Raw genomic sequence first — 13,104 nt, 5'->3', positions numbered from 1 at the left:
AAAAATCAACTTCTAAACAAAAATTGATTTCTAGAGTAGAAGTGCTGTCATGCTCGCTCTTAGTGTCTCTATATGAAGCATCCTTGGATCTCCGATAACACGTTGTGCTCGTACATTGAATTAATGGATACTATAACTCCCTTTTACATATCATGTTGGGAACATCAAAATTTAAATGAGCAAGAATGCTCGTAAGTATACTTGAATCATACACACAAGAGTATATTAATGGGTTCTTCCTCATGATTTATCTTGATGATTGAAATGACCCAAACAAAGAAACTCAATTCAAATTTGATGATCTACATAGTCACAGAGTCTTGAGCGGATAGAAACCTTCTATTCTACCACAGTACTTCCACCGATGTCTCAACAAGTCTCGTTCCTATAAATCAACGGTTGAATTCATTGAAGTACTGAAGAAAGTATCGTGCAGGTCAGAGATGAAAAGGTTCACCTAGGCTGATTTCAAAGTGCATAATCCAAATGCGTCTAGACAAGCAAAACTCTCTAATCACATAATTCCGCCCTCTCTCCACCAACCATCATCAATTAAGAGGTGGACGATCTCCAGAAGGAGACGTCAATTATTTGGCTTAAAGGAGGGAAGAGAGAAATGGGGTTAGGGTTTGCTTCAAATCATTGAATAACAATCACTACTCATTCTTTGCGATGGAAATGCAGGATCAAATAGCTAAACTTGTCTATGTAATGTTATCCACACTTATAAAACTTTGTCTCAGTAAAAAAATAGGTGTGGCAAAGAAAGTATTTATCAAGAATTATTGCGCAAGAGTTCGTACAGTACACTTTCCCCAACATCATATCACGGGTGAGAATACCGAAGGAAAAGCAGAGGAAATATTCTAAAATCAAGTGAACTGGACATTTAAGTATTAAACTTTATAGAGGGACATACCTATATACCAGATCTATAATTCTTTTTGCTATAAACCATATCGGAATTAGCCCCGAAGTAAGTCTATATAGAACACTAACGTCTTTAAATGAGATCTTTGTGAAAAGGAAACCCCGCAAACCTCCAATCCCTCAAACGAGATCTTCACTTGTATATCTCGAGATGTGTTGATCGGCGTTCTTGGACTATTTCCCATCTCCGATCTTGCATATCAGAGCCTTAATGACAAATCGAGCTGGCCAAGATCCTCCTGGAGATCACCTTCGTGATCTGGAACATCGATGTATCCTCGAGACCAAGATGAACCGTACTTCAGATTAGTCCCAGCATACCTCATATCGTCCGCAACAAGCCTGGCCAAGCTTGACTGATTCTCAAAAACCACAGACTGAAGAGAGGGCTGGACATGATGACCATTTGAGGTCGCCACGAGAGGTTTCACGGCAGAGCACAAGTCCCTGCTCTTCTTGGCTAGCGTTCGCTCGAGTTTGTGCGCATTTTGGTGACCGCCGAGTGCTTGCGAGCTATAAAACTTCTTTTGGCAGAAGTTGCATGAGTAGAGCTTGTTGTCTTTTGCAGGGACTTTAAGAGTATGGAGTGATGGTGGAGGTGATGAAGACGAGGACGATGAACATGGCTCAAGCCCGAGCTCTAGGTTGAGCTGGTTGTGATTATTGGCTGAGCTCAGATGCCATGGGTAGGATTGATGTTCCATTGAGAGAGAGAGAGAGAGAGAGAGAGAGAGAGAAGTACATATATGAAGTGAAATGATGTCTGTTCTAGCAACGGAATGCACTTGGAACGAGAGAGCAAGATGAGAAAAGGACAAATGTATAGGTTAGTGGCTGCGATAGAGAATCTCTTGGTTTTTGCACAAGAGAAATGTCAACATGCCAACGAGTTTCCATAAATATTAAAAAAAAAAAAACCTTATAGAATCGCGTAAGTTTGTTTTATTAGATCAAGTCAATCACAATAACATGTCTATGGCGTTATTGATTATGTGTCCCGAATCATTCACGAAACAAAGCTATATTATTGTTTTGTGAAAAATTATACTCTAGTAACTTATGGCAAGTGAAATGGGAAAATTATAAAAAAAAATCATAAATATAATGTAATTATGTCAATTCAGTTTTAAATCTTCTTCTTCTTCTTTTGTTAATTCAGTCAATCTAGCCAAATGAACTGAATTGGCGTGGCTAACACTAACACAAAGATATTTTTGAGAATATTTTAATATTTATTTGATTTTTTATTTATTTATTTTCAGTTAGTAAATTTTTTTTCCTTTCCTTTTGTTGTTGTCGTCGTCGTCATCGTCGTCGTCCCGGCGGCCTCTCGTCGGCCACTGGGTTAGGGCCCACAAGCCCTCAATTGGCCCCCAATTCAAGCAAATATCACCTTGTAAATTGCAACTTATCTCTAGCATTTTAAAACTAGATCTGAATGACATTTTAGTATCCGTTTACCGTCACCTTTATCAAAATAATATGTGATGCTCAATTATCATTCTCATATACTATTGCGTATCATTCATACGAAATACTCTCGCTGTGGAGGTTCTTACCCCCATGCAAACTAGCAAGCAAGAAAGGAAATGTAGCTTAAAAGGTAGTTCTGCTTTAGAAGTGTAGCTGGAAATCTTTAATCATTTACTTGGATCCCATCTGGCACTTGGGACAATAACACACGTGGTTTCCAGTTGGTCGATGAAAGTGATACCATTCGAATCTCTCTCGGGCATGGTCCGCATCAATTTCCACACATACTTTGAGTCGTCCTCCGCAAATCCTGCAAACTTTCTAGCGCGGATGGCCTGTGTGTGAACACCAGTCAAAACTCCTCTCGCGGATCAAAGTCACGCCCGTGTCGGTCCCCCACAGCACGCGATGATCGGCTTGCCATAGAAAGCATGCACTGGACAACCCCATCAGACTCCTTCTCACTCTCTCTCTCGTGATTAGACTGAGCATATTTGCAGGATTGAGACTAGGCGTCTGCCCTCCATGTTTGCTTGAGAAGCTCCCCTCCGAGTTGGCCGTTGCCATCTTTGCTCTGTGGTCCTGCAAGATCAAGAATTTTTAGGGAATTACAGATTATCTGTGGCTCAATTATGGGTTCCATCTTTCAACTGGTGCACTGATTATGACCTTAACCCTGGTTATGTTATGGAGATACTTCAGTTAAATTCTTCAATGGAATGGAGAACTATTTGATTGATTGCACGGAATGGGATTTCTAGGGATATATTACCTAATTTAGAAACAACAAGATGAGCCCGCTTATATAGGAATGTACACGTGTCAGTGTGGCCAATACACACATGTGAAATGAGAGAAAAGTGTCAAAAAAGTCATAAACCTATTGCATTGGTATGAATTCAGTCCTAAACCTTTTATTGATGCTAATTCAATCCTAAATTTTTTGCATTTGTGTCAATTGAGTCATAACTTTTGCATTTGTGCTAATTGAGTCAATCCTGCCAAAATTGAATCAAAATCGCTAATGTGGAGTCTAGCGATGCCACGTAGGATGGCGGGCAACGACGTGGCCATTATTTAATAATATTTTTTAGTTATTTTTCTTTTTTTCTGAAATTTAGGGTTTGGATAGCACCCTAGCCGGCCAAACCCTAAATTTAAGAACAAAAAAAATAAATTAAAAATATTTTTTTAAAAAAATATATATTATTAAGTATCGGCCGTGTCGGCGCCGGTCGTCTTACATGGCATTGCTGGCATCTATGTCAATTATTTTCTATCAAAATTGGCTGGATTGACTCAATTAACATAAATGCAAAAGGTTTAGGACTCAATTGACATAAATGCAAAATGTTTAGGATTGAATCAGCACCAATAAAAGGTTTAGGATTGAATTGGCACCAACACAATAGATTTAGGACTTTTTTGGCACTTTTTCCTGCGAAATGAATATTTGTTACATTGTTCGGCAAACTTAGAGGTGGAAAATTATCAAAAAAGTCCTAAACCTACTGTAATTGTGTCAATTTAGACTTAAATCTTTTTTTTTCGCTAATTAAGTCTTAAACTTTTTGCATTTGTGCCAATACAGACCATCCAACCAAATTTGGTTGATGTCGACGTGATGCCGTGACCAGCAGAAGGAAGAGGGAGAAGAAAAAAAGAAAGAAAAGAGAAAAAATAAATAAAGAAATTGAAAATGTACTAAAATATTATTAAAAAATTCATCAAGAACGCCATGTTAGCTCCGGTAGCCCACCAAGAGGCCAAAGTTGGTTGGATAGATTAAATTGATACAAATGCAAAATGTTTAGTCTTCAAGCCTTATTTGATTTAGCTTTCTCAAGGAGAAAGCTAAAAGCCCAAGACTTGCCTTAGGCTTTCGCATTTTTTGGAATGTTATCTCTAGAGATTTAATTACTTTTATTTCTTCCTATCTTACCCTCACTAGCTTTCTCATATTCCCCTTTTACCCTTGCTAAGCACAGACCGTGGCTTCGCAGAGCCACTCAAGGGATGTTGTTATCGGGTCCCATGGGGTTGCGTACCACCGACGGCGGTCACCTAGGGCCATGCAACACCGACAACTGCCACCTAGTTAAATTTGAAATGCAAATCTAGTTGTCGCCTAGATTTGCTTGTGAAGATCAAAGAGTATGGGCCTAGGTCACTTGACCTTGGTGTCAAGGGTGGATGGGTGGGTGAAGGCGAAAGAGTTATCATTAGGCGAGCAAGTAATGAGGTCGACCTCCGTTTTGCAGAGGATGGAGAGCTTGCACTCGACCCATCGATGCTTTGACCCTCTCTTTGCCTCCATTCGTGGGTGATGGCGATGGCCACTCTCGAATCTAGTCTTGACTATGTTTCTTTCTGTTGGGCTAGCCTTATCACCTAGAGGGAGTGAATAAGTAATTATAAAGACTTGTTTAAAATTATCGCAGAATTAAAACAAACAAGTTTAGAGGTTAATTCGGAGTATGATCAAGAACAAGATCTAAAATGACCTTAGAGTCTAATCATGTACAATTCAGCCATCGCAAATAATATAAAGGAGATTAAGGGATCGAGATATTTGCACACAAAGTTTATAATGGTTTGGCTTTGCATACGTCCACTCTCCAAGACAGCCTATTAGCTGAATTTCACTAATCAATCGATCGAGGGTTGCAATAGCAAGCGTTGCTTATACCTAAGACTTCTCCTCGAAGTAGGTGCTATTAATACTCAAGTAGATAGGACTCTCTAACTCACACCAAAACACAAGCTGAATACTATCAATACCTCTCAAGGATATACAATTGACCACTCACGGAAGACAAGTATATAAAATTGAAGCTCTTTTTGGACTTTGGAATTTTCAACTCTTGATCTCTCTAGCTCTTCGGCACCTTGGTCTCCTTTTATACTCCATCTCCAATCCAAGCATCGAAAATCTTCAGAGGATCACCCTCCAATCAATTCGTTAGACAAGATTGTACAAAGAAGATTTAGTAGCTGTTGAGAGATAAATTTAGAATCTCCGCTAATTCAGTCTTGCATACTCCGAATCTAGATTTTCATAAGTAGAGTCCTTCATTTATGGAAGATAGCTTGTCTATCATAAGAAAGAAATTCAAGCCGGATCACTAGCCGTTGTGAAAATGATTCGCGCCTGAATCTAAACGTTACTTTTGAGACTCTCCTTAGAGTCTAAGCTCGGCAACCTCCGAGCTCATCTTACGTCGACATCAGAGGAGACTTCTCATGGAGTCTAAGCACATACAAACTTCAGATGCAATATTCAGAACTTTACTTGAGCTTCTGTGTTTTGGTCCCTCCAAGCATGTTGGCAATCACGGCTCTACCTCGTTATTCATCTATCCAAGGTCCTTTCAAGCTTTACCAAACTTCCCGTTCTAGGCTTGTTCACCTTCTACTCAGGTATCTCCAGCTTGTAGATACCTTTGTACCCAATTCCTTATTCACCATTGATAGATGACTCATAGCCTTCAGACACTATTAATACACCATCCGTAAAATGGTTTGGGCATTTTTCACCTGGTTCTACTTAACCAATAAACACATTAGTAGCCTTTGATTATTTTGTCATTTTCAAAATAACATAAGGGATTTTTCCTAACACTTTCTCTAGTGAGTCACAAAGAAAGGATTGAATTTTCTTTTAGATTTTGTCTATACTTGAGTGAGAATATGGAGAGAGAGCATACAAAGTGAAGAAGAATAGAGGAGCTCTTGAACTAACCAAGATCCTCTGTTTTTCTTTCTTTTTTTCTTTTTCTTTTTTTTCTTTTTAAAGATGCTTTACAAAATATACACAAAAATGAGTTTCCAAAAACTATTACTTTCACCAAATTCACCTTCACTTAAAGCTCCTTGGGGAAATGGATTTGCATTCCCCTAAGGTCGAATCAAACGCACAATTGGCTAAAAAAAAAAGGTATTCAAGATTGAATTGATACAATTGCAATAGTTTTATGACTTTTTCGATTCGATGATTACCCTAGGCTTAGAGGTGGATTGATAGAAAAGAGGGGTGAGTATATTTTTTTGTTTTTTCAAGGGGTTGAAGTTTTCTTTTTTAAAATTTCTTACCGTAAAACAATTCTTGCGCAAGTAGATGGGACTTAGGAACTTTCATCTGCTAATGGGAACAAGATGATTATCACAATAAAAAGTTTTACATGTCAACATCTTGACCCTGTTTGTGGAATAGTTTTCTAACATCGCCCATGTAAAATAAAAATGCTTTATATGTAAAGCTATTTTTGCGCATCTTGCAATCGATGTCGTGATTTTTCTCATTAGTTATTTCAGGAGAGTTGCTTCTTCCATCTTGATTTTTCTGGTTTTTTAGCGTACGTAATTTGAGAACTCTAAAATGACATGAAAGCTGCAGATGTTCCGAACTAAAGTCAAATTTCGTTCGTAGTATTATTTAGAGTAAGTATGAAAAGAAAATTTTAGGAACCTATCTAGATATCCCTTTATTGTCATTAAGTGCCTTTAATAATCTACAACTACACACAATATAATTGATTGTTTTAAGTCAAACACGGGAAAATTTTCAAGAAAATCTTAAACCCTTTGCACTTTTTTCCAAACAAGTCCTAAATCTTTTAAGTTTACCGATTTAGTCCTAAACCTTTTCACATTATACCGATTTATTCATGTTGGTCGGAAATCATGGATATGGATGTCAGCCTTCCTTGAAAATTTTTAATCTGTCTACACATCCCTTTATTGTCAGTAAGTGCCTTTGATAATCTGTACCTACACGCAATTTAATTGATTGTTTTAAGCCAAATATCACTTAACGTGGAAATTAAAGGAAGGACTCGTTTAATCGGTTAAATGATGAACAACTGAATGGGAGTTAAAACCTTACCAATTACATTGACAAAGCCTTCTAATAATTGGTAACAAACATTGAAAATATTCAAATTTCTGACACTCATGTTCAGTTTTGTAGACCTATGTATTGCAAGCAAATGGAGAGAGATGAAGTCTTTTTGGTCGGTCCGGGCAATAGCCAGTAGGAATAAATGTCGACCCCATGAGGGAGACAAAACGCTACCAACCCCAAATGGACTCTCTCTCTCTCTCTCTCTCTCTCTCGATCTCTCGATCTCTCGAATGTGGAAAGTTGCGACGCACCCAAAAGCACCATGTAAAGTAAGATCCACGTCAATAGGCATGTGGCCCTATCGATAAAGGAATTTGAAAGGTGGGGATGATGGTATTACAGGTGTGCAGGAGTCGAACCCCATCAACTCCGGCACTCTGCAAAGAGGCAAAGTGAAAGCCCAAAAGAGGAAAATTAGAGATAGAACAGTGAAACAAAAATAAGATCCACACCTTCTTTATCCGACAAACTAGACACTATTAACACACACAAAAAAACTCAAAAAAAATTTGAAAATAAAATCTTGAAAATTGTCCATGTCAACACCAGCCGTGGCAAGTAGAATGGTCGGCGCCCATGTCGACAATTTCTGTTGAAAATCGGCGAGAATGACTATATTGGCAAATCATCAAGAAATTTAGGACTAAATTAACCAAATTGAAAAGTATATAACCGAATTGAGCCACAGTACGATAGCTTCATGACTATTTTTTCGGGTTCCGATTCACCTTGCTCTCTTTAGGAGGGCTTGCAGGTCGACATTGTACGTGGTAAGATGTTATCTCCTGTAGTTATGAATGGCTAAGAATATGACAATTCACCCGTACTATAAATGGATATGCGTGTAGGGGGCATTAGGTGCATGAATCTACACGCATGCCAAATACTATTCGAGCCCTAATGAACGACGGGTATCTAATTATGTGATCTGAGAGTAACTCATCAATGGAAATCGCATAGAAGTGTCTTCAGAAACACATCAAGACTCAACTACCCTAAAAATACTTATTAACTCTTCATATTTGAAAGGTATCATTATTGCGATTTCGACATCTTTAGAAATCGACCTAAATGTCATGGGTCATGCTTGAGCAGAAGTTAGGAACGTGCCCACAATAATGCAACACGTACCGTGCTACGATATAGTCTCCTTTCTTGGCAATACGGGTGATCTTTTGAGTCGGATGAAATCATATTAAAATAGGCAGCTCGTCCCATTCCGGCATTACCGACTGGCCGATGGGGATTCCGTACCCTTCACACCTCAAAAACAATAATCCAACCTCGCCCTGTGAAGCAGACAAATCTATCTTACTTAGATCGATTGCAACCGTTGATCATATAGACCCATGTTGGCTCCATTTGCGTGATAAGAAAATAATCAAGGGCCACGACAGCAATCGATACGTGAACTCCGATCCAGGGAAGAATTTGTCCCCGGGGCTGACTAGTGGTTGGACTGAGTCGGAATTGTTCTACGAGGTTAAGGTGCTTGATCCACCTTTTTTTTTAACTGTGCAGCCCATTTGATGAAGCCCATAATGCCTTTGCTTGGAAAATATTCCTTCCATGAGCCCAAAATTACTGAGAGGTTGCAATTATTCACAATCAAACTTAGGAAAAGGCACGTGTTATTTGAGGCAAATTATCAGATTTTGTCAAGAAGCATACGTCCGGACCGGATAAGTGCAGCATTAGGCCAACAACTCCCTTCAGCTATGATCTTGTTTGTCAAGAAAGAATTATAACATACAATGATTAATGAAATTTATAGATATTCGAAATTCATAATTACCACATCAAAAAGTCATGACATATTTGTATATATGATTGGTCTAATTATTACAAATCATAGCTATGTTTCGGAAATATATATTATTTTCTTAAAGCAATCAATTCAATACTAAGCTTCCAATTTTGTCCTAAATCCTCTTACGATTTTTCAATACAGTCCATTCAACCAATTTTGGCATGAAATTACTAACCTGAATGTTAACCATCCTACATGGTATAACCGATGCTGATGTGGACGATTTTGTAATTTTTTTTAACTTTTTAAAATACAATCATAGTCGAGGCTCAACGACCGGTAGAGGAAGCATGAAAAAAACTAAGAAAGAAAAGGAAAAGAAATTAACAAGAATTAAGAATTTTGCAAAAAAATCTCTTACGACTGCACTAGTCGTGCCACGTAGGACGGTTGGCGCTAACTAGACTGCCACGTTAGCTATTTCCGATCAAAATTAGTCCGAAGGACAACATTGGATAATTGCCAAAAGACTTAAGACTAAATTGCCTAGATTAAAAAGTTTGAAGCCGAGGGCCGCTGTATAGTAGGTTTACGACTTTTTGGATAATTTTTCAACGCGCATGTGTAGTTTATAATAACTTGCGATTCTTTTTCCGTATAAACCACATGAAAATTTTAGCTAATCATAAGTTAAAAGTTACTTTTTCTGATGGGCTCATTTCCTCCAAGTTAAGTCAATCCAAAAAAGAAGGAGTGTCTCTCTTCGCCATAGGAAAGAACTGGTCAATCGGTGCCTGAAACCAGAAGTAACAGCTCATGTTCGCAAGCTTATCGCTATCTGTCTACATCAATTGTAAATTAACTTGATTACCAAGTAAACAAATACGGCCCGGGTTCGCAAAAATATCGCGGGTTTCTACATTTGAAAAAAAAAAAGGAGGAAAAAGGATGCGTGGATCAGCTACCATGTTATTGAATAATTTACATACATACTTATAATATATTTTGTTGCTCTAACATCCAAACAAAAATAGTTATTAGGCATGGGTAGCATAGGTACTTAAATCGTGCTTTCATTTCCAAATTCATATTTTCGAGGTTGAGATATGCAAGACTAGTTAAGCTTAGGCTCCGTTTATTTTATGAAAAATGAATTATTTAAAAAATATTATGTAAAAAATGATCGTGCATATCACTTAAAATAATTAGTCTACGAAAAATGTCTTCATCATCGACAACAATTTATGTCTACATATTTTCGTAGACAATAAAATATATTTTTTGTAAGCAATATGGGTGACAATTTTTTTCAAAAGCTATTTTTAAATCATTCATTTTTTACAAAAAAAAAAAAAAGTATTCATCTAGCAGCAAAGTCTCGAAAGGTGAATAGATTTTATGTTCATGAAAAGCTTGATAAACAAGGGGTAAGCAAATGCGTCATTGATTTTCACCTAATCACGACAGTTAGGTTAAAAATGAATCAAAATTTGATATCTTGAGAATAGACTACAGAAACAGTGAAATATAACTGCAACGGCTATGCATGCATGTCTATTGAGGGGGAATTGAAGCTTTACGAGGAAGATGGTTCCAGCAAGAATTCTACGAGAACGCCGTGACATCACCTTAGTAGCCTTCATTTCATTTTATTTAACACTCCATCTATTTCGCCGAGAAATGAATAATCTGAAAAATATTATCATAAAGATGATCGGTCATGTCACTTGAAATAATTAGTTTATTAAAAAATATTTTAATTGTTAATATGTCCAAATATTTTCGTGAACTATGAAAATATTTTTTATTCGTTCTCTTTTTACAGGCTATACAATCGATCATTTATCCACGGGATTCATCGACTAGCTGCCTCTCTTTCACACACATATTAAGTACGGTCAAATCCTTGGCGTGACCAGAGACCAAGTCACTACTTTCCAATTAAGCAACCGGCGAATTTAACCGAACCACAAATGAATAAAAGTTTCAATTCGCTTGGTTCAATTACTAATTTAATTTTTCCTTGTTGAAGACTGAAACCAACCAAAATATTAATCGAACTTTTCTTTCACCTAAAAGTATGTAAATAAATAAATAAATATAAATATTTATTTATTTATTTATATATCAAACATTATAATTCGACTGAAGAACCCGTCCAACGCTTTGACCATTCGAAATTTCTGGATGACTTTCACAGGGCTTCAACTCTTACACGTCATCAAACAACACGGTCTTCTGTCCACTCACGCATCGTTTTTCTTAATTGCCTCGCAGCTTCTAGGCCGCATGCTTCCACGCATAGAATAATCATGAAATGATTCGGACTCCTCTCCCTATAAATACGCAACCTTAGAGCCCCACTATTCATCAAAGTTTCTGCAACGTTCACTTCACAAAGCCATAAGAAAAGTTGCAATCGTTGACGTCCTTCCCGTCTCCGGCACAGAAAGCACATGGATAAGTGGCCATTGCTCGGCCGCCTAAGAAGAGCAGTCCACAAGGTGAGGTTTCTTCTGAACTTCGACCTCCACCGGTGGATTTTCACCTCCGGGCACGCGGCCCCCTCGAGCAAGCGGCTTCTGAGCTTCAGCGACCGCCCTGGCCTGAGGGCATGCCCGTCGATGGACGACAAAGAGTACGAAGACTCGCCGGGCTCTTCGAGAGGGCTGGGGCTTCAGAGAACGATGAGTTATCCGTCCGAGGACGATGTTGACAAGCGAGCTGAGATGTTCATCGCGAATTTCCATCGGCAACTTCAGCTGGAGAGGCAGATTTCTATGGAGCTCCGCTATTGCCGGGGGAATAGCTTCCAGTCGAGGTCGCCATGACGATGTAAATACTCGGTCAGGCACGCCTTCCATTAATTCATAACATCTTTTGTCCAAGTCCAGGTTTGCGGCATTGCGGTCTCCACGGCAAACTTGCCTTTACTATGCTTTTTCGCGCCGCAGAAAGGTGGTTCGGACGAGTCGAGAGAGTTCATCAAAGCTCAGTGTTTGTAGAGCTGCATCTGCTAGTTGACGGGGATGAACTAGGGTTTTCAATTTCTTCTGTTATCATTGTTCCGGAATGTCTGAACCTTAAGCTGTCAAGCCAATTCTTTGAATTTTTTTGTGTGGATACGAGTTTTGAGATTGATGCGTGCGAATAAGGAATATTTTCCTTTTTGTATAGGCCATTTTTCCCTTTAAATTACGGAATGAATGTATTCATTTCTATACTAATTGCAGAAGAGTCCACGAATATGCTTCCTCCTTTTTTCCACATGGTGCCTGCTTTTTGAACGAAGCATTGATCATCATCATTGCTTTTGAACGGATAGGACTTTCCTTTGGCCGCCCTCATTGTCATTATTAGTCCAAAGAAGACGTAGGTCAAGATGAACATTACACGAAAGGATAATTTTCTTATTAGGCTTCGTTTATTTTACGAGAAATGGATGATTTGTAAAATATTTTTCAGAAAATGATTTTTTATATAGATAATATTTTCAGTATTGACAACAAATTATATTTTACTATTTTTGTGGATGATGAAAATATTCTTCGATGGTTCATTTTTGTAACTGATACAAATGACTGTTTTTAAAAAAAAAAATTTACAAATCATTCATTTTTCGGGAAATGAACAAAGCCTTAATAAAAAGGTAGCCCAGAGAGACCATATTTCATGAAAAAAAAACATAACAAAGAAGCTAGCAAACCATGAACACTTTCAATTCGATGAAGAAGTAGAGCGACAATCGATTAAGTGTATATGGTGCTTATGACAGATAAAGGTGATTCTTGTACTCGTAAGTCGCCAATCAGAGACATGATTGAAATGATTTTCCTCCGTAAGAAAACGTGGCTCAAAATTAAAAATCTTTGTAGAGGGTGAAATGATCTCTATTGCAGGTAATACAGCAGTCACCATCCCGACTTGTCACTTCTTATCCTTGTTGTTAGCTCGCCCCCTTTGGAAACTCCTCCTTTGTTGGAATTCTCGTCGGTCGCCTTCCAAAAAAAGTTGGCGTGAACGATTTCAGCACAATGTGGTTTAATTT

General features: G+C 38.1%; 2 protein-coding genes across 2 annotated transcripts; one reads left to right on the top strand and one right to left on the bottom strand.

Moving 5' to 3' along the window:
* Nucleotides 1-965: 965 nt before the first annotated feature.
* LOC115744493 (zinc finger protein 2-like) lies at nt 966-1,679 on the bottom strand. The gene has a single exon (XM_030679710.2). The coding sequence runs from the start codon at nt 1,632-1,634 to the stop codon at nt 1,131-1,133; it is 504 nt and encodes a 167-aa protein (XP_030535570.2). The 5' UTR covers nt 1,635-1,679; the 3' UTR covers nt 966-1,130.
* A 9,833-nt stretch (nt 1,680-11,512) lies between these two features.
* Nucleotides 11,513-11,887, top strand: LOC115744494. Its single transcript, XM_030679711.2, has one exon. It carries the CDS (start codon nt 11,513-11,515, stop codon nt 11,885-11,887), a length of 375 nt encoding a protein of 124 aa, XP_030535571.2.
* Nucleotides 11,888-13,104: the final 1,217 nt, after the last annotated feature.

Source organism: Rhodamnia argentea, chromosome 4, assembly GCF_020921035.1.
Source record: "Rhodamnia argentea isolate NSW1041297 chromosome 4, ASM2092103v1, whole genome shotgun sequence".
In the NCBI taxonomy this organism is placed as follows: Eukaryota; Viridiplantae; Streptophyta; class Magnoliopsida; order Myrtales; family Myrtaceae; genus Rhodamnia; species Rhodamnia argentea.
The sequence above is the reverse complement of the archived record's forward strand: the minus strand, read 5'-3'. Positions and strand labels throughout refer to the sequence as shown.

Excerpts from the sequence above, each read along its gene's own strand:
- LOC115744493 (XM_030679710.2), bottom strand. The coding sequence starts at position 1,634 with ATGGAACATCAATCCTACCCATGGCATCTGAGCTCAGCCAATAATCAC.
- LOC115744494 (XM_030679711.2), top strand. The coding sequence starts at position 11,513 with ATGGATAAGTGGCCATTGCTCGGCCGCCTAAGAAGAGCAGTCCACAAG.